Genomic DNA, 20,233 nt, shown 5'->3' on the forward strand with positions numbered 1-20,233 from the left:
ACCACGCCCCCATGCCACGCCCCCCGGGGTGCCGATCGCCCCAGGCACCCCCGGGGAGCGGCAGCAGGGGCGCGGCCACGCCCCCCCCCCCGGGGTGCCGATCACCCCAGGCACCCCCAGGGAGCGGGCACGGGCGTGGCCACGCCCCGCCGGGGTGCCGATCGCCCCAGGCACCCCCGGGGAGCGGGCACGGGCACGGCCACGCCCCCCCGGGGTGCCGATCACCCCAGGCACCCCCGGGGAGCGGCAGCAGGTGTGCAGCCCCGCCCCCCGGGGTGCCAATCGCCCCAGGCACCCCCAGGGAGCGGCCACGCCCCCAAGCCACGCCCCCCGGGGTGCCGATCGCCCCAGGCACCTCCGGGGAGCGGCAGCAGGTGTGCGGCCACGCCCCCCGGGGTGCCGATCGCCCCAGGCACCCCCGGGGAGCGGCAGCAGGTGTGCGGCCACGCACCCCCATGTGACATCACCCCAGGCACCCCCGGGGAGCGGCAGCAGGGGCGCGGCCACGCCCCCCCGGGGTGCCGATCATCCCAGGCACCCCCAGGGAGCGGGCACGGGCGTGGCCACGCCCCGCCGGGGTGCCGATCACCCCAGGCACCCCCAGGGAGCGGCAGCAGGGGCGCGGCCACGCCCCCCCGGGGTGCCGATCGCCCCAGGCACCCCCGGGGAGCGGGCACGGGCATGGCCACCCCCCCCCCGGGGTGCCGATCGCCCCAGGCACCCCCGGGGAGCGGCCACGCCCCCATGCCACGCCCCCCGGGGTGCCGATCACCCCAGGCACCCCCGGGGAGCGGCAGCAGGTGTGCGGCCCTGCCCCCCGGGGTGCCGATCACCCCAGGCACCCCCGGGGAGCGGCAGCAGGTGTGCCGCCACGCCCCCTGGGGTGCCGATCGCCCCAGGCACCCCCGGGGAGCGGCCACGCCCCCATGCCACGCCCCCGGGGTGCCGATCACCCCAGGCACCCCCGGGGAGCAGCTGCACGGGCGTGGCCACGCCCCCCGTGGTGCCCATCGCCCCAGGCACCCCCAGGGAGCGACCACGCCCCCATGCCACGCCCCCCGGGGTGCCGATCACCCCAGGCACCCCCGGGGAGCAGCTGCACGGGCGTGGCCACGCACCCCGGTGGTGCCGATCGCCCCAGGCACCCCCGGGGAGCGGCAGCAGGGGCGCGACCCCGCCCCCCCGGATGCCGATCGCCCCAGGCACCCCCAGGGAGCAGGCACGGGCACGGCCACGCCCCCCCGGGGTGCCGATCACCCCAGGCACCCCCGGGGAGCGGCAGCAGGGGCGCGACCCCGCCCCCCCGGGGTGCCGATCGCCCCAGGCACCCCCGGGGAGCGGGCACGGGCATGGCCACGCCCCCCGGGGTGCCGATCGCCCCAGGCACCCCCGGGGAGCGGCAGCAGGTGTGCGGCCACGCCCCCTGGGGTGCCGATCGCCCCAGGCACCCCCGGGGAGCGGCCACGCCCCCATGCCACGCCCCCGGGGTGCCGATCACCCCAGGCACCCCCGGGGAGCAGCTGCACGGGCGTGGCCACGCCCCCCCGGGGTGCCGATCGCCCCAGGCACCCCGGGGAGCACTGGCTCTGGCGCGGCCACTGGGCACCGCCATCTTGATTTTATCAATGGTTGACAGGCCACCCGGAGTCCCGCCCTCAGCCTCCGCTGGCCCAATCATGGGCATAGCGGAGGTGCGGTCAATTTGCATGTTTCTCTATTATAAGGTAAGATTCCACATATAAACAAAATCATATGGCATTTGTCTTCCTCTGTCTGACTTATTTCACTCAACACAATAACCTCTAGGCCCATCCATGTTGTTGCATCTGGCAAGGTTTCATTCTTTTTTTTTAAGGCTGAGTCATTGTATATATGCCATTCATCTACTGATGAGCACTTAGGTTGTTTCCACATCTTGGCTATTGTAAATAATGTTGCAATGGACATATGGATGTATATGTCTTTTTTATTTAGTGTTTTGGTTTTTTTGTTTGTTTGTTTTTTTTGAAGTGAAATTGCTGGGTCCTTTGTCTCTTGTTATATAGCTTTTGTTTTAAAGTCTACTTTGTCTGGTATAAGTACTGCTATCCCATTTTGTTTGTTTCCATTTTCATGAAATATCTTTTACCATCCCTTTACTTTTAGACTATGTGTGTGTTTTTTAATCTGAAATGAGTCTCTTGTAGACAGCATATGTAAGGGTCTTGTTTTGTAATGCATTCAGCCTCCATGTGTCTTTTGATTGCAGCATTTAATCCATCTTCATTTAAAGTAATTGTTGATAGATATATACTTATTCCTATTTTATTATTCATATTTTAATTCTTCTGCTTCTGCTACTTCTTCTTTTCTCTTTCCCCCTTCTTCCTCTTCCCCCCCCCCTCCTTCTCCTCTTCCTCCTTCGCCTCCTCCTCCTTCTTCTTCAAAAAGGCCCTTGGGCCCTAGCCAATTTGGCTTGGTGGATAGAGTGTGTGCCTGTGGACTGAAGGATCCCAGGTTTGATTCCGGTTAAGGGCACATGCCTGGGTTGTGGGCTCCATCCCCAGTAGGGGGCATGCAGGAGGCAGCCAGTCAATGATTCTCTCTCTTCATTGATGTTTCTATCTCTCTCTCCCTCTCCCTTCCTCTCTGAAATCAATTATATATATATATTTTATATATATATCAAATTTATATATATATATATATATATATTTTAAAGACCCTTGGCCCTAACCGGTTTGGCTCAGGAGACAGAGTGTCGGCCTGTGGAATGAAGGGTCTCTGTTCGATTCTGGTCAAGGGCACATGCCCAGTTTGTGGGCTCAATCCCTAGTAGGGGGTGTGCAGGAGGCAACCAATCAATGATTCTCTCTCATCATTGATGTTTCTATATCTCTCTCTTTCCCTTACTCTCTGAAATCAATAAAAATATTTTTAAAAAATACCCTTGCCCTAGCTGGTTTGACTCAGTGGATAGAATGTTGGCCTGTGGACTGAAGGGTCCTGGGTTCGATTTTGGTCAAGGACACATGCCAGGGTGGTGGGCTTGATCCTCAGTAGGGGGCGTGCAGGAGGCAGCAGCTGATCAACGTTTTTCTCTCAGATTGATGTTTTTCTCTCTATCTCTCTCTTTTTCCCCGTCTCCAAAAATCAATAACATCTTAAAAAAAAATTGCTGTGTTTGTCAGTTTCTAGAAGATTGACCTGCTAGGCAAACAGTGCTCTTTTTTTTTTTTTAAATAATATATATATTTTTATTGTTGATAGTATTACGGATATCTCCCATTTTCCCCTTCCTTATCCCCCTCCTCCCAGCCCCTACCCACACCCCCAAGTCTTCACTACCCTATCACCCGTGTCTATGGGCAATGCATATCCTATGTAATAAAAGCCTAATATGCAAATTATCCCCTCCACCCTCCACTGGAATTCTCCTGGGAGTTCACTGCTTGAGCACTCGACCACTTGCTATGACATGCACTGACCACCAGGGAGCAGATGCTCTAACTGACAGGTTAGCTTGCTGTGGGCTCTGGTGGGTTGGACTGGAAAGTGAGGTGTGAGGTGAGAGCTCCCAGGGTTTGGCCTGAGCCCCAGGTGGAGGTGGGAGGAGGCGGGAGCCAGGAGGGACCAGGTGGTGTGGGAAGCTGCTACTCGTGATCCGAGAGCCGTGGACTGCACAGCCCTCCGCGGACTGTTCTCAGTGTCTTTTTATTTGTTAAGTTTCACTAACAGGAGAGTGGGTAGCACCATTAGGGGAGAGGGGGCGGGGGAAGAATCGGCCAGGAGAGCCTGCCGGAGGCCAAGGGGCAGCCTGGGGCTCCCAGACGCAGCAGGGAGGGGGGCGGGGCTGAGTCGGAGAAACCGAGTCCAAAACTTGAAAGGAAGCGGGAGGCAGCGAGGGGTGGAGAGTGACAGCTGCGCAGGGGCCTAGAAAAGCTGCTGGGTGGGGGCAGCCGTGGAGTCTGATGCCTCTCCCACGGGACAGGCTCCACCCTCCTCCCCGTGACCTGCCACCCCAGCTCTCCTCCGAGGGAGGCCCCGCCTGGGCTTGCCCCGCACAGCTCCGCACTGGTTCCGCCGCTGGGCCTGCACAGCTCCGTGGGCAATGCCTCGCCCACACCGCCCACACCGTCTAGCCTGCCCAGAACAGCCCCGCCCTGCCCCACACAGCCTCGCCCAGCACAACCATGTGGAAGTGTCGCCCTTGGTTGAAGTAGAAATCCTGACCCCATTTTACAGACCCTAGCAGAGTGTGTGTGTGTGTGTGTGTGTGTGTGTGTGTGTGTGTGTGGCGGGGGTGGGGGGTGGGGGTGGGGGGCGTGGCGGGCGCACAAAGACAAAGAGGGTGTGAGGGGACTGGATGGATGGAGAGCAGCAATGTTTGATTCATGGCCTATTTATTTTTATTTTTGTTAATATGTTTTTATTGATTTCAGAGAGGAAGGCAGAGGGAGAGAGAGATAGAAACATCAATGATGAGAGAGAATCGATCTGCTGCTTCCTGCACACCCCCTACTGGGGATTGAGCCTGCAACCCAGGAATGTGCCCTTGACCGGAATCGAACCCAGGACCCTTCAGTCCGCAGGCTGTGGCTCTATCCACTGAGCCAAACCATCTAGGGTGACCCATGGCCGATTTAAAACCGCTGCAGTAGGCTGAGCAGGGGTCTTACCATGATGGTGCTACCTGATAATGAGGCTGTCTCTCCTTATGTTGGGGTAATCGGAACTGCAGTGAACCCATGGAGCCTGCAAAGGGTTTCCATGCACATGATGCAATTTACTTCATGTGGCAGCTGAAGAGGGTGAGCAAAGCCTTGGAAGGTCATGAGGGCTCCAAGACCAGGGGGTGGAGGGAAAGTGCATGCCGAGCATTCCACACTGAGAGTTACAATCTATGTATATAAAAGCCTAATATGCTGTGTCCGACCGAGCAGTCGACTGACCGGTCACTATGACGTGCACTGACCACCAGGAGGCAGATGCTCCGACCAGTAGGTTAGCTTGCTGCTGGGGTCTGGCCAATCGAGACTGGGTGAGATGGGGCCGGACACGCCCTGGAGCCCTCCCGAGGTCCCTCCCGAGGCCCCTCCCCGGCCATTGGCCCCAATTGATCCCAATCGGGACTGGGTGAGATGGCCCTGATTGGCTCCGATCTCCAGCCAGGCAGAGGGACCCCACCCATGCTCAAATTTCATGCACCAGGCCTCTAGTCTATATATATAAAAGCCTAAGCGACTGTTCAACCATTCAACAGATAGCTATGATGCGCACTAACCACCAGTGAGCAAATGCTCAATGCACAGGTATGGAAACATGGAACAGATTGATGAATCTCAGAGGGAAGGGGGGAAGGGCAGAAAGAGATTGATCAAAGATCTTATATGCATATTGGAGGCCCAGTGCATGGATTGGGCACTGGTAGGGTCCTTCGGCCTGACCTGCGGGTATCAGGCCAAAACCAGCAGTCCAACATCCCCCGAAGGGTTCTGGATTGAGAGAGGGCTCAGGACAGGCCAAGGGACCCCAATGGTGCATGAATCCATGCACTGGGCCTCTAGTAAGTATATAAATTCTTTGGTTTATCTCTTCTCATCTCCCCAACCCCACATACCCCGAGGTATGTCAGTCTGTTCCAGGCCTCCATGCTTCAGGTCTTATTTTGTTGGTCATTTTGTTCATTAGATTCCACAAATAAGTGAGATCATATGATACTTGTTTTTCTCTGACTGGCTTATTTCACTTAGGATAATATTTTCCAGGTCCATCCATGCTGTCCCAAAGGGTAAGAGATCCCTCTTTTTTACAGCTGCATAGCATTCTATAGTATAAATGTCCCACAGCTTTTTTATCCACTCATCTACTGATGGGCACTTGGGCTGTTTCCAAATCGTAGCTATTGTAAAAATGCTGCTATGAACATAGGGGTGCATATATTCTTTCTGATTGGTGTTTTGGGGTTTCTAGGATATATTTTCAGAAGTGGGATTGCTGTTCCCTTTTCCCCACATCTTCACCAGCATGACGTGCACTGACCACCAGGGAGCAGATGCTCCGACCAGAGGACTTGATGTTTGTTGATTTTTTTATGATAGCCATTCTGACAGGTGTGAGGTGATATCTCATTGTGCTCTTGTTTTTTTAAAAAATAGTTTCTATCTCTTTTTCACCCTCACTATTCAAAACATGTTCTAAATGGAAATCCAAGAAAAGTACAGGAATTCTCTAAACACAGAATATTGAAAAATATACTTTCTGTCTTCACTACATGGTTTTATTGCTTTTAAAATTGGTTTCTAAGTAGGTCAGAAACTATTTTTGATAAATTTTAAATATAGTTTTTCTCTATGATGTAGTAGACAAGGACTTTAGAGGTGAAAAATGGCCCAGTCTCTTCCTATACTCCCAGGTCAGTAGAAAATATTCAACACTAACATTTCAGGCCTTAAGAGCCTTAAATGAGTTAGAAAACAAACATACAAACAAATGGGAGAGGCAGGAATGCCTCTAACTTACAACTTTATACACAAAAATGTTTCCTAATTTCAAGAGTAATAGTTACAGTAGAAAAACTAGGTAAATAACAACAGTTATTACAAGACAATTGTTAAATAGTTCACATATCGTTATTTGTTAGGAACTGTGTGAGGTTCTCCGTGTATTAACTCGTTTCATTAGGTTTGTGGAGAATATTCGACTTTTTCTAGTTTAGCCATGGCTTCCACAACAGGGATTATTAAAAGGTCTAAAAATCTGTGGAAGAAATCAAGAAGAAATTCGTCTGTGCTTTTGGGGAAGCACAAACCAACGTCCTTCAACTGAAAACCCGAGGTGGTTTCCCAGGCCTCTGCCCCTCCCCACCCGCACGGTTCACTTCCTCTTCTCACTGCTGCACCAGGAGAAGGACCAGGGGACTCAGCAGCCGTTTGCTGGCAGCATCTTTTTGTCTGTTAGCTCAGGAGTGTGGGTTTTCTTAAAGAATCTGTCTAAAATAGTCTCGCTCTCAAAATCGGTAGGTTCAACCTCTTTGGCTGGGAGCAATTTAAATTCTCACCAAAATTGCCATGCCCTTCATCTTCTAAGGGTTGGGAGCACGAATGCCAATGGGATCAGTCTCTTAGCCTCTGTTTTCCCTCTCCATCAAAATGAACGAGGTAACTCCTACCGCCCAGAGTTTATAAAGGTCTCCGCTCCCTCTCTGCTTAGTCCATTCACTCATTCAGTTTACCGCACCATTCTAAGGCACCTAAAGAGGTCTGTTACACTCTCAAGTTCAAAGTAGTTACTATCAGTGGTCGTTTCCCCCACAAAGCAACAACAACAACAAAAAAGAAAATCACCTAAACAGCAACGGGAAGATACAGAAAATTCCGTGGCAAGGAGCTTTGCAAAAAGAAACCATTCCCTGAAGGGATTCAGGAAGTCAGAAGGTCCTCCTCCACTCCCAACAGTTCTCTGAGCTCCTCGAGGTTCCTGGACTATTTTCCTTGCCCCGCACATCCCGAACCCTACAGTGTATTCCAGGCTGTAATGATAAACCCTAGCTCTTGCCCTGCCCGGCTCCGTTCCTCCTCTAGCCACGCACTTAATCTTTCTGGGCTTCCTTTATTTTATTTTATTTTTTTCTTCAAATGAAAACCGCAGGGACCAGGCGCCTAACTGGTTGAGTATGGTAAGCAAGTGACCAGCCTCTCGGGCTGCTTCGGAAGGCGAGGGCACCGGACCAAGGTGCGGCCCCGGCCAAAGTTCTAGGACGGGGCGGCCAGCGCCCCAGGCTCGCGGCGCACCCAAGACCGGAGGGCGCCCTTTTGCAGACAGCGAACCCACCCCGTCCAATCCATGCCTTCTTCCGCGCATCACGAGGCTTTTATAGGAAAATGAAACTGAAAATGCGAAGTCCCTTTCCTAACCTGGTCCAGCACCTCTAGCTAGGAAACTGGTGACGGGCGGGCTTCTGATTGGCGGTCCACCCGAGGCTTATAAGCCGAGACGCGAGGTCGCGCCCTCACTTCCTCGCGCTCCGCTCCCGTGGTGGCCATGGCTCTCCCGGTGGCCCTGGTCCTGCTCGGGCTGCTCTGTCTGTCGGGCCTGGAAGCCGAACAGCGTGAGTGCCCTCTCCGCCGTGCCTCCTCGGCGGGCCCTTCCTCTCCCGCTCGGGCACGCTCTCTGCACCACCCCGGTCCCCCCTGGGCTGTTTTCTGGCCGTGGGACGGGGCGGGCGGGGGGAGGGGGAGCGGGGTGGGTGCGCGCCCAGGACTCCAGCTTTCTTGTTCTTTCTCTGAGAGCGGGGGTGGAGGGTGGCTGGGGGCCCCGGGGGAGACCCCTGGCACGCCGGGGGGCCGGGTAGGCAGGGACACAGTGTTGGTAAGCGTCTCAGCGACCCCGGGGAGGGAGGGGTTCGCTGCCGCTCTTCCCCGGACCTCCTGCTCCCCGGGCGGGCGCCGCTGGAGCGGAAGGCGGGCGGGCTGGTCCCGTGGTGGAGCCGGGGCTGTGGACGGGTGGGGGCTGACATTCGGGGGGAGGCACGCGGGGCAAAGCAGCCCCCGGCCGCCCTGCTCCGCTGGGCACCGCTGGGCACCGCTGGGCACCGCTGGGCACCGCTGGGCTGCGGCTTCCTCCTGGCGCCTGCCCGGCTCACCTGTCCCTTCGCACTTTCCCAGAAACGCGGAGGCAGAGCCGGGCGGGAGGTCCGCAGCGGGCGTCTGGCGGATGCTTGGAGGCGGCAGAGCGCTCTCACGTCGTGAAATCACTCGTTCCCATTACACGTCGCTTTTTATTATCACACGAGCTGCCCGTTTTTGACTCACCGTGTGTGTGTGTGTGTGTGTGGGGGGGGGGGGGACGCTGTGTGCTCTGTGTCACTTAAGTCTCAGTGCATCTACGATGAAAGTAGGAAGGTTATTAGCGCTTCACAGGGGAGGAAACTGAGGCGACTGGAGTGGAAGGAACTGAGACACCGGGAACTAATGGAGGACCGTCCCCCCTGACTGGAGTGTCACGCCGAGGGGTCAGCCTCTGGGCTGTAGCCTCCTTTAGGTGTGAGGTTGTCCGGCGGGGCGGCCCGGGGCCCCTGCTGCCTTTTCGTTGTTCCAGAAGGCCCTCTCTTTGGCTCCTTGCCTGGTTCTTTCCAAGATGACCTAACTCAGCTTCTACTTTCAGTTTTGAAAAAGCCAAAGTTAGATAGTCATAGAGGCTGTAAAACCAGTGATAAGGGCCATCGGAGTGGCTACCCAGCTGTCTACCGGGGACACCCGGACATTGAGCCCGATCCGAATACCTTGTAAAGTACTGGACCCCCTCATTTTCCCCTCATAAAGGCCTTTGTGAAACGTGGTCTTTTGATCATGAGAAAAATGTATTTAGTTTGTAATTTACTTACAAAATAAAGCATGATGTCTGTCGTCACTATTAACGATATTTGCTGCTGACTGTAGAAGCCTTTTGAAAAAATAACAAGCTGATATTTAAAAAATTTTTGATTTGAAAATTTCCAAACTAATGTATGGCCTGTGTAGATCATTTCTGCAAGATACACAAGACCTAGGTAATGGTGATTGCCTCTGGGGGTTAAGTTTCTGCTCTGTTCCATGTGAGGGTTTTTTTTGCTTCACTGTTGGCATAAATTAATTTTTCAATAAGAGGCTGGGTCCAGATTCAAATCCCGGCCTGGCTGATATTGGCCCTCTTCTTAAAAGAGATTTTCAAGATGATTTTGCAAAACCTTACCTAGTTCCCTCAAAGTGAGAATTCCAGGCCCGATGAACCTTGCTTTTATTATATTCTAAGTATTAGAAGCTCAAATACAAAGAGCATTTTGATTTATCTTCACTTTTAACTTTATGGAAATAAACCAGGGCTTCATTTAGCATACCTCAGTCCAGCTCTTGTGTAATTTTCATCTTTTTAATATATTTGTATTGACTTCAGAGTGGAAGGGAGAGATAGAAACATCAGTAAGAAACATTAATGATGAAAGAGAATCATTGATCGGCGCCTCCCACACGCCCCCTACTGGGGATTGAGCCTGCAACTCGGGCATGTGCCCTTGACCGAAATTGAACTTAGGACCCTTCAGTCCGAGGGCTGACGCTCTATCCACTGAGCCAAACCAGCTAGAGCTCTTACGGGCTTTTGATATTTTCTTTCCTGGTGACCTTTCCCTCGATGATAGAGTGTTTCTAGGCAGATACATATGGTCAGAGTGGCCTGGTACTTCTCCTCTTCCCCACCACCTTCTGGACCCGGAGGAGCAGCTGTTCTGCAGTAATCATGAACCCTGAATGTATATGTATTTTATTTTTTTTTAAGTATTTTTATTGATTTTTTAGAGACAGAGGAAGGGAGAGGGAGAAAAACATCAATGTGAGAGAGAAACATTGATCGAGTGCCTCCTGAACGCCCCCTACCAGGGACTGAGCCTGCAACCCCGGCATGTGCCCTGACCAGGAATCAACGAACAATCTCTGGGTGCCTAGGTGACGCTCAACCAACTGAGCCACACCAGCCAGGGCCATGTATATTTTAGTTATACACATGCATTAGTGTCAGTCTGTATATTTAGTAGCAGAACACTTCTCTTCATTTGGATGAAAAATACAGAAATAGAGTTTATATTTTATTTCTGCACCTCCAGGGATGGTCTGGCCATGCATCCCCTTTTGGAAACCACTGTTCTGTAGCATTATGCAATGTATTTTGAACCCAGCTAGCTATAGAAATCATTTCAGGGTGCTGATTAAAATGCAAACCCCATTTTCATGCATTGCTCTACTTGGTCATAATGGCGAGTATGTTCTCCCCCATTTGCCAGAGTCCTCACCCTATCCTGTTTTCTAACTCAGCCATGGTTTCCTGTTGTTCTCACTCATTTAAGCTATTTGCCAGCTTCTGTCGGCATATAAACCTTGTAGCCCATGAAATCAGGTACAAAAGCAGATAGGGGCTTGGTATATAAACTCTGGGCAGGATGTAGTGGTTGTGTTTTGTAAAAACATACTTTGGGTTGACTCTTTTAGTAAGCTGAGCAACTAGTAATAATAACATCTGCCATTTACAGAGCATCTGCCATTTACAGAGCCACTTAACTAGACACTACACATAGAGAAGTCAGATGGGTGTCGATCTAGGCAGGAGCAGGAATAAAAACAGAACAATGTAACATGAGTTTTTTGATGTGGATACTATGAAGGGTGTGTGAAGTGAAAAATGAAGTTTGAAAAGTAGGTTAGGGCCAAATCATGTAGACTTTTGAGTGACGTGTTAAGGAATTTTATGGGTGCTAAGAAGCCATAGAAATAATTGTCAGATAAAAAAGTGATCATAGATAATACAGTAAAAAAAAAAAAATGTGCTCTAGCCCTAGCTGGTTTGGCTCAGTGGATAGAGTGTCGGCCTGCGAGCTGAAGGGTTTGATTCCGGTCAAGGGCAGATGCCTGGGGTGCCGGCTCGATCCCCAGTAGGGGGCGTGCAGGAGGCAGCCGATCAATAATTCCCTCATCATTGATGTTTCTCTCTCTCTCCCTCTCCTTTCCTCTCTGAAATCAATAAAGAAATATTTTTTAAAAGTGCTCTCAAGCACTATTAGGCAACAAATTGATAAAAATAATGTATTACCCTTTCTGGATTTTGGGATCGGCGTTTCTATGCGTCACCTTTTCAAAATTGCTATTTGTGCCCTCGCCGGTTTGGCTCAGTGGATAGAGCCTCAGCCTGCAGACGGAAAAGTGCCGGGTTTGAATGTACCTTGGTTGCAGGCTCCTCCACAGCCTGGGGCCTGGTTCGGGGCTCAGGCAGGAGGCAACCAGTCGATGTGTTTCTCTCACATTGATGTTTCTCTCTGTCTTTCCCTCTCTCTTCTACTCTCCCTAAAAATCAACGGAAAAATATCCTCGGGTGAGGATTAACAACAACAAAATTGTTAGTTGTTATGATTTATTTTCTCATTTTGATTAAATATTCATTTTCATATTTTAAAAAATGTTCTTGGGAGCCTCCACAGAAAGGTTCTTAAAGTTTTGGCACAATTTCCAGTGACAGAAGATATTATTAGAAATCTGCTAGAAAAAGCCAAAAAGGCATGTGTAGGGGAATTCTGTGGGAAAGATACTAGGTCAAAGTTTATCCCTCAAAATGGAGGTAGCCTTTTGGAAAAGTGGAAATGGAACTGGGAGAATGGATGATCAAATTTAAACACTCGGTGCCTGATCTAGCTTTTGACCAAGGTAGCCCCAAGTGCCAGGCTATGCAATTTTCATTTGTCTTTCCCGCATGTTCCTCAGGGAAACCGAGGATCCAGGTTTACTCGCGGCATCCACCAGAGAATGGAAAACCAAATTTCCTGAACTGCTATGTGTCTGGGTTCCATCCTCCTGAGATTGAAATTGACTTGATGAAGAATGATGAGAAGATGCCAGTGGAGAGGTCAGACCTGTCTTTCAGCAAGGACTGGTCTTTCTATCTTCTGGTGCACGCAAACTTCACTCCCAATGCAGGCGCTGAGTACAGCTGCGTTGTGAAGCACGTTACTCTTCCTGAGCCCATGAAAGTTAAATGGGGTAAGTTTTCACGTTCTTTCCTTAGCTGCTGACAGTTGTGTCTGAATAGAGACACAGCATAAGGCTGCTTTGATATTTTAAAAAAATGCATACTGGGATTGTCAGGAAATAGTATTAAAGCTCTCATACATGGCACCTTCTGAGACACCCCTGCACAGCATGGCCCTGGAAATGGCAGTTTTCCTGAGGCAACAGTACGGATCAGCAATTAAGGATCAGCAACAGCACTTGCACAAATGTATACTCCTTTCCAACATTTCTTACCCACTGGCTTCCTTAGGCTTTCCTGACAGCCTCGTGGGTACTTAGGACCAACAAGAGTCTCAGGGGAGCACGGGCCTTTGTAAGTCCCGCAATCCCGGACTCCTCCAGCTCTCTGACTGGGGTGGGATCTAGGCTAAGTAGGCAGAGTTGGGTTCAACTAGGTCGTTCTAAACAAGGTACTCATGGTTAAGGACAGCAGGCTTTTCTGCCAGACGTTTGTTAGTACATAGTATTTTAAAAGTAAAACTTACTGTTTTCCTTTTTCTTTCCCCATTTTCTTTTTCATAGACAAGGACAAGTAACCAGCATCATGGAGGTAGGTTTCTAACTTAAAAAAAAAAAAAAAAAAAGCTTTCTTGTTTTGTTTTGTTTTGTTCCATTATCCCGGGGACTATTTCCAGGTAGCTCTAATATGATAACCCTTCGTATATGGAGGACATTCATTGGGGTAGCATTTCAGCAGGCAGAGAAGAATCCTGCAGGGTCACATTCCCTTTTCCGGTGGAGTGGCATGAGGGAGGTGTGTGGCCCCCGCTGTGGCTCTGCCCGCGTCACTGGCCCTCTAAAGGAAGTCAGGGGAGCTGCTGATGTGGTGTGACAGGATAGAGGCAGCTGGTTACCCACACCACCTGCAAGGGTTTGCTCTTTTTTTTCCCTGCCATTTCCACATGGAATATCTCTGAGCCTTCAAAAATGAACCTTTCTCTTCCCTTGCATAGCAGTTGCATTATTATTTTATCAGAAGGGAGGAGTGGCATGGTTCTGAAGATGTCCCATTCCTTCAATCTCCTGTTGAGCCCTAGCTGTGGGCACTGTGTTTGCCTTCTAGAGGCTCCCAGTCCAATAGAGGAGAGAAATAGAAACATGGTTATAACGCGATATAAATACTAAAATGGATGTAACTACAAGGAGCTCCAGCAGCATGAAAGAGGGAGGAACTGGACTTCTCTGCCTCTTTGGACAGAGTAGAAAGCCTCTTCAAATTTCCTGTTATATTTTAGGACAGGGAAATTAATTCTAGAGAGCATTAAAGAAGCTGGGTGACCTGACCAGAGTCACACGGTAGCTGAATGGTAGAGCCAGAATCTGAACTGTAATGCCAGCAATTCCTTTCTCTTGGGTTGTGGGAGAACCAATGGAATAAACTGCAGGGAAATGCTCTTTGTAATGGGTCTGCAAAATTGTCTGCAGCTACTTCCTTTACAGATGGTGATGTACACAGCAAAAGTTAGACAAGTTGGGTGGTGTGGTCTGTAATCCAAACAAAATAAGTATACTTGCTAACAAGACTTTACTCCGTCTCCCCTCAGGTTTGAAGATGCCTGCCTCATTTGGATCCAACTAATTCAAAATTCTGTTTTCTTTTTAATGCATATACGTTATTATGCTTTATGAACACAAATTAAGGGGTAACATTGAGCTTAACGCAAATGTAATCTTTATAATTTTACTTTGGGTTTTATGTCTTCCTAGTTGACCAATCTGCAGCAGGTTGCTGGCAGCTTGGGAGGGGACAATGCTTATGTTCAAGATTACCATTATGAAAGAATTTTCATAGAAAATTTACCTCTAATCTATGTTTCAGACATTTTGATATTTTTGCTTCATTAAATAAAACTATAATAACTTGATGTGTTCAGTTTCTTATACATCTCTCCTTCTCTTACCCTTTTGTTTCCAACAGGGAAACAATCTTCAAGTGTCACTTGAAGAAGAGTGTAAACCCCTGTTCTATAGGGTTTGGTTCACGGAGGAAGGGGCCTCAGTGATGTGCATTTTACAGAAGAGGAACAGGATCCCAGAGAAATTAAATGACTTAGTCAGAGGGACACACCTGTCTGCTAAAGACTAGGCTTCCATCTTTTAGCCAGAGTTCTGTTCCCTGGGCCAAGAACTGAGGAGATGGGAACAAGAGTTTCTGGAGAATTTCATATTTTAGCAAGCAGTAGATAAACTTGGAATGAAAAATACTAGATTTTTCAATTTCAAGGCATAGTTTATACATGATGACCATCTTGGTGCATTTTTTTATTTGACAAAAAATTTCAGTTAGCTATTGACAAGATGAACAAAACACAACACTACTCTCAAATTGCTCAGTTTAGTGGAGTGGCAGACATGCACTCAAACAATTAATGCATCCTGATGAAGAGTATAGGTAGCATAGGTAAGCCCAAAGAACTAGGTCATAGGAAAGTGTGTTCAGGGAACAACAAAAAACTTTAGGTAGGTGTTAGGGAAGCCATTTATTTGCTGGAGCTGAGACTTGATGGAAAGTGGTTCTCCCTGTTGGTGAGTGGGGCCTGGGGTGGTCAGGCAGGGGGGAAAATTATGAGATGTATAGAGGTATTACAGGTGTGGGTTATTTCAAACAGCGGAGCAAGGATACCTGAGGGAAGATTTGTAGGAACCTAGCTGAGAAAATTGAAGGGTGACTTAGACCAATAACTATTCACCCCTGATGCACAGTAGAATCATCTGTGGTACTTCTTAAAACATACCAGCTCTTGCCTGGCCAGTACAGCTCAGTGGTTGGGTGTCGACCTATGAACTTGTGGTCATGATTCAATTCCCAGTCAGGGAACACACCCGGGTTGAGGGCTCCATCCCCAGTAGGGGACATGTAGGAGGCAGCCTATCAATGATTCTCATCACTGATGTTTCTCTCTCCCTCCCCTTCCTCTCTGAAATTAATAAAAACATATTTTAAAAAAGCACACACATACCAGCTCTAAAAAATAGAGTCTATTAAAAAACCCCCCAGCTTTCTAGGTTCCAATCCAGAGCAACTAAACCAGTCTCTAAGGGTGGAGCCCAGACAGACAACAGTATTATTATTATCTTAATTTAAGTCCTTATGTTTTTAGAGCAGTTTTAGGAAAATCGCAAAATTGAGAGGAAGGTGCAGAGATTTCCCATATATTCCCTGCTCCCCCACCAATTGCAGCCTCCCCCATTATCAACATCCCTGACCAGAGTGGTGCATTTGTTACAGCTGATGACCCTACATTGACATCATTAGCACCAAAGGCATAGTTTACATTTTGGTTCACTCTTGGTGTGTTGTATGCCCTATGGGTTTGGACAAGTGTATAATGACATGCATCCATCATTATGGTATTATACAGAGTATTTCACAGTCCTAAACATCCTCTGTGCTCCCAACATTCATTCCTCCTTCTCGCCCCCGCCCCCCAACTTGCAGCAACCATTGATCTTGTTACCCTCCTCAGTTTTGCCTTATCCAGAATGTCATATAGTTGGACTCATGCAGTATGTAGCCTTTTCAAATTGGCTTCTCTCAGTTAGTAATGTGCATTTATGGTTCATTCATGTCTTTTCATGACTTGATAGTGCATTACTTTTTTAGTGTTAAATAATATGCCATTGTCTGGGTGTACCTCAGTCCATTTATCCATTCAACTAATGAAGAACATAATGGTTCCAAAATTTGGCAATTAGGAATAAGGATGATACAAATATCATGTGCAGGCTTTTGTGTGGACATAAGTTTTCACAATATTGTGGGTTTTAAAAAAATCTCTAGATGGTTCTAATGTGTAGCCAAGGTTGAGACCCGTTGAGTTAAATTATAAAGGACTTCCTGTTCCATGTCATTCAACAGAACTATTTTGTGAAAAGCTTGTTTGCTGGCTAATGGTCCCATGTAATACTCCTCTGGACTATGCCTTACTTGCCCATTTCAGAACCAGAAACTGATCAGAGAGGAGGAATATTGGGGCTTAACTATTCTCATTAAATACAATTGTGCAACACAAATTAAACAAAAATCTCAATGTTGATAATAGTTAGACCTTACATACTGACATAGAAGAATAACCATGCTATATTGCTGAAATAAAAAAGTAATTTCTAGAAAAATGTCATGAATTATATATTTGTATCATACACATCTGTAAAGTCATGACCTAAATTACTGTTAGTGGTTACTCAAGGAGAAGGGTAAACAAAGGAAGCTGACTAGTCTGTTAGGAAATTAATTTGCTAAAAGCCATTTGGCTGACTATCAGCTGGCATTTTCCTGTGTGTGTGTATGGGGGAAGGGATTGGGGGAGGGTTGGGAGTGGAGGAGTGATGGTGAAATAGTACAGGCTCCTACCTTAAGCCAGTGTGGCCCATGTTCTGCCCTTCTATGTACTGGGAAATGTGGGAGCTGAGCCAATCATCACCTACCATGGCCTGGCCAAATGGAAGGAGGCTGGAAACCATAAGACTCTCCCAGGCAGAAGGCAAGCTGTTTCTCAGCTTGAAGCAAATTGATTATTTGAAGAATTATTTGGCTAATCTATAATAATAAAAGCATAATACATCCTTCCGGATGACCTTCCAGATGAAACTGAAGAGATATTTTTATCTCTGTAGCGCTCACGCCTAACTGATGATGTCCAGGCTCCCCCTTTCTCCATGGGCCACTTCCTCTTTTTGTTTTCTCTTAGAAAAACTGAGAGGACTCTCTTTTTTTTTTTTTTAAATATTTTTAATTGATTATTTACAGAGAGGAAGGGAGAGGGATAGAGAGCTAGAAACATCAATGAGAGAGAAACATCGATCAGCTGCCTCCTGCACACCCCCCCACCGGGGATGTGCCTGCAACCAATGTACATGCCCTTGACCGGAATCGAACCTGGGACCCCCCAGTCCGCAGACCGCTGCTCTATCCACTGAGCTAAACCGGTTTCGGCTTGAGAGGACTTGATGACACACAATGCCATAGTGCTATCTGAAGTGGTTTCCTATGTGTCCGTAGCTAGGAAACAGATGGCAAGTGTGCAAACCCCTGGAGAGTCAGTGAGCGTCTCAGGTAGAGTTCTCACAGAAGTAGACCCTGAGCCAAGGATTCGGATGCAAGTGACTTACTGAGAAAGGGCTTGCAGGAGAAACCAATAAGGGGGTGGGGGATAAAGGGTACGGAATGGGAAGAAGCCAAGTGAGGGTGTGATTCCAGAAGTCCCACACTCAGCCTGTTCTCAGGGTGAGGTCTAGAACAAAGAATGAACCTCAGAGTTTGTTCTGCCTCGAAGCAAAGGAGCTGGGTTTTCCTGTCTTAGGCTACAAGCTGCCCAGGAGTGTGAAGTGGGTGAAATGTAAAACTCTCAGGTATTTCCAGTTCACTTCAGTGCCTGAGGGTCATCTGAAGGGCTAGAGATAATGTGCAGGTGCTAGTTGTTGGCAGCAAAATATAAAAAAGCTGCTGATGGGATCAGTCTGCTACTGTGAGTTTCCTGTTAACATTCTCTGATAGTAACATCTGCTGAGCCCACAACACATGCCATCCCAAACTTCTGTTAAAAGTTCCTAGTTTCTCGGTAAAAAAAGAAGTTCTTACCATTTGCAACAGCTTGGATGGAATGGGAGAGCATTATGCTAAGTGAAATAAGCCCGGCAGAGAAAGATAAATATCACATGATTTCACTCATTTATGGAATACTAGAGGCCCGGTGCATGAAATTCGTGCACTGGGGGGGGGGGGTGTGTGTGTGTGTCCCTCAGCCCAGCCTGCACCCTCTCCAATCTGGGACCCCTCGAGGGATGGCCGACTGCATGGGATCAGGCCTAAACGGGCAGTCGGACATCCTTCTCACAATCCAGGACTGCTGGCTCCCAACTGCTTGCCTGCCTGCCTTCCTGATTGCCCCTAACCGCTTCTGCCTGCCAGCCTAATCACCCCCTAACCACTCTGCTGCCAGCCTGATTGATGCCTAACTGCTCCCCTGCCAGCCTGCTTGCCCCTAACTGCCCTCCCCTGCAGGCCTGGTCACCCCTAACTGCCCTCCCCTGCAGGCCTGGTCTACCCTAACTGCTCTCCCCTGCAGGCCTGGGTCCCTCCCAACTGCCCTCCCCTGCTGGCCATCTTGTGGTGGCCATCTTGTGTCCACAGGGGGGCAGGATCTTTGACCACATGGGGGCAGCCATCTTGTGTGTTGGAGTGACGGTCAATCTGCATATTACTCTTTTATTTGATAGGATAGAGGCCTGGTGCACAGGTGGGGGCCGGCTGGTTTGCCCTGAAGGATGTCCTGGAACAGGGTGTGGGTTCCCTTGGGGCATGGGGCAGCCTGGGTGAGGGGCCTGTGGTGGTTTGCAGGCCGGCCACGCCCCCTGGCGACCCAAGTGGAGACCCTGGTATCTGGGGTTTATTTATCTTCTACAATTGAAACTTTGTAGCCTTTAGTGGAGTCAAGCCTTCTGCTTGCTCCGTGGCAGCAGCCATTTCTGTTGAGACTTATGTATCTTCTATAATTGAAACTTTGTAGCCTTAAGCAGAGGCCTGGGCCTGCCAGGGTGTGTGGAAAGCTTGGCTTTCTCCATTGCTGGGGGCAACCCTAGCCTCCTGCTCTTTCCAGCTCCATGGCTGCCGCCATTTCTGTTTGGATTTATTTAGCTTCTATCATTGAAACTTTGTAGCCTTGAGTGGAGGCCTAGGCCGGCAAGGGCAGGTGGAAAGCTTGACTTCCTCCATTGCCAGGGAAACCCAAGCCTCCCTTCTACTCTCTGTGTCCGTAGCCATCTTGGTTGGGTTTATTTGCATATTTGCTCCTGATTGGCTGGTGGGCGTGGCTGCTGGGCATGGCTTGTGGGTGTAGCAGAGTGATGGTTAATTTGCATATTATTCTTTTATTAGATAGGATAATGAACAACATAAACTGATGAACAAAAATAGATCCAGCCAAAACCGGTTTGGCTCAGTGGATAGAGCGTCGGCCTGCGGACTCAAGGGTCCCAGGCTCGATTCCAGTCAAGGGCATGTACCTTGGTTGCGGGCACATCCCCAGTAGGGGGTGTGCAAGAGGCAGCTGATCGAGGTTTCTCTCTCATCGATGTTTCTAACTCTCTATCCCTCTCTCTTCCTCTCTGTAAAAAATCAATAAAATATATTTTAAAAAAATAGATCCAGAGACAGAGGAACATCGATTGGACCATTGAACCTCAGGGGGAGGGTGGGGGAGGGTGGGGGTAGGGGAGAGAGATCAACTAAAGGACTTGTATGCATGCATATAGGCCTAGTCAATGGACACAGATAACAGGGGGGTGAGGGCATGAGTGGGGGGGTAATGGGGGAATAAGGACACACATGTAACACCGTAATCAATAAAGAAAAAAATTTTTAAAAAGTTCCTAGTTTCTAAGGGGCTAGCATTAAAGTGTGAATGCCGCGGAACTCAGACGTGAGTTTGAATTCTAATTCCACAAAAGGAATGAGAAAAGTCATACTCCTGGCTTGACTCTTCATCACCGTATCCATAAAATGGGATAATTATGCCTACATCATAATATTTATTCATTTAATCATTTGTTCAGTAAATATGGAATTCTATTCTATGCCAGGCACTCTACCAGGGATGTTCTGACAAGGGGAAGGTGGTAAGAAGGGCACTGTAAAATGTAAAGCTCTAGGTAACTGCTTTAAC

General features: G+C 49.3%; 1 protein-coding gene across 2 annotated transcripts; it reads left to right on the forward strand.

Moving 5' to 3' along the window:
* The first annotated feature begins 7,943 nt into the window (after positions 1–7,943).
* Positions 7,944–14,434, forward strand: B2M (beta-2-microglobulin). Of its 2 annotated transcripts, XM_079769257.1 has the most exons (4): positions 7,944–8,089; positions 12,264–12,539; positions 13,092–13,119; positions 14,114–14,434. In XM_079769257.1, the coding sequence occupies exons 1-3, from the start codon at positions 8,023–8,025 to the stop codon at positions 13,103–13,105; spliced, it is 357 nt and encodes a 118-aa protein (XP_079625383.1). In that variant the 5' UTR covers positions 7,944–8,022; the 3' UTR covers positions 13,106–13,119; positions 14,114–14,434. The 2 variants fall into 2 exon arrangements, with proteins under 2 accessions (XP_079625383.1, XP_079625382.1); XM_079769256.1 differs by lacking the exons at positions 13,092–13,119; positions 14,114–14,434 and having other exon boundaries at positions 12,264–12,586.
* Positions 14,435–20,233: the final 5,799 nt, after the last annotated feature.

The sequence above is a fragment of the Cnephaeus nilssonii genome (genome assembly GCF_951640355.1).
Source record: "Cnephaeus nilssonii genome assembly, chromosome: 4".
Taxonomy (NCBI): domain Eukaryota; kingdom Metazoa; phylum Chordata; class Mammalia; order Chiroptera; family Vespertilionidae; genus Cnephaeus; species Cnephaeus nilssonii.

Bases quoted from the DNA above. Each gene is read 5' to 3' on its own strand.
- B2M (XM_079769256.1), top strand. From the start codon at position 8,023: ATGGCTCTCCCGGTGGCCCTGGTCCTGCTCGGGCTGCTCTGTCTGTCG. The intron at 8,090-12,263 runs GTGAGTGCCCTC...CATGTTCCTCAG, and splicing joins GGGCCTGGAAGCCGAACAGC to GGAAACCGAGGATCCAGGTT.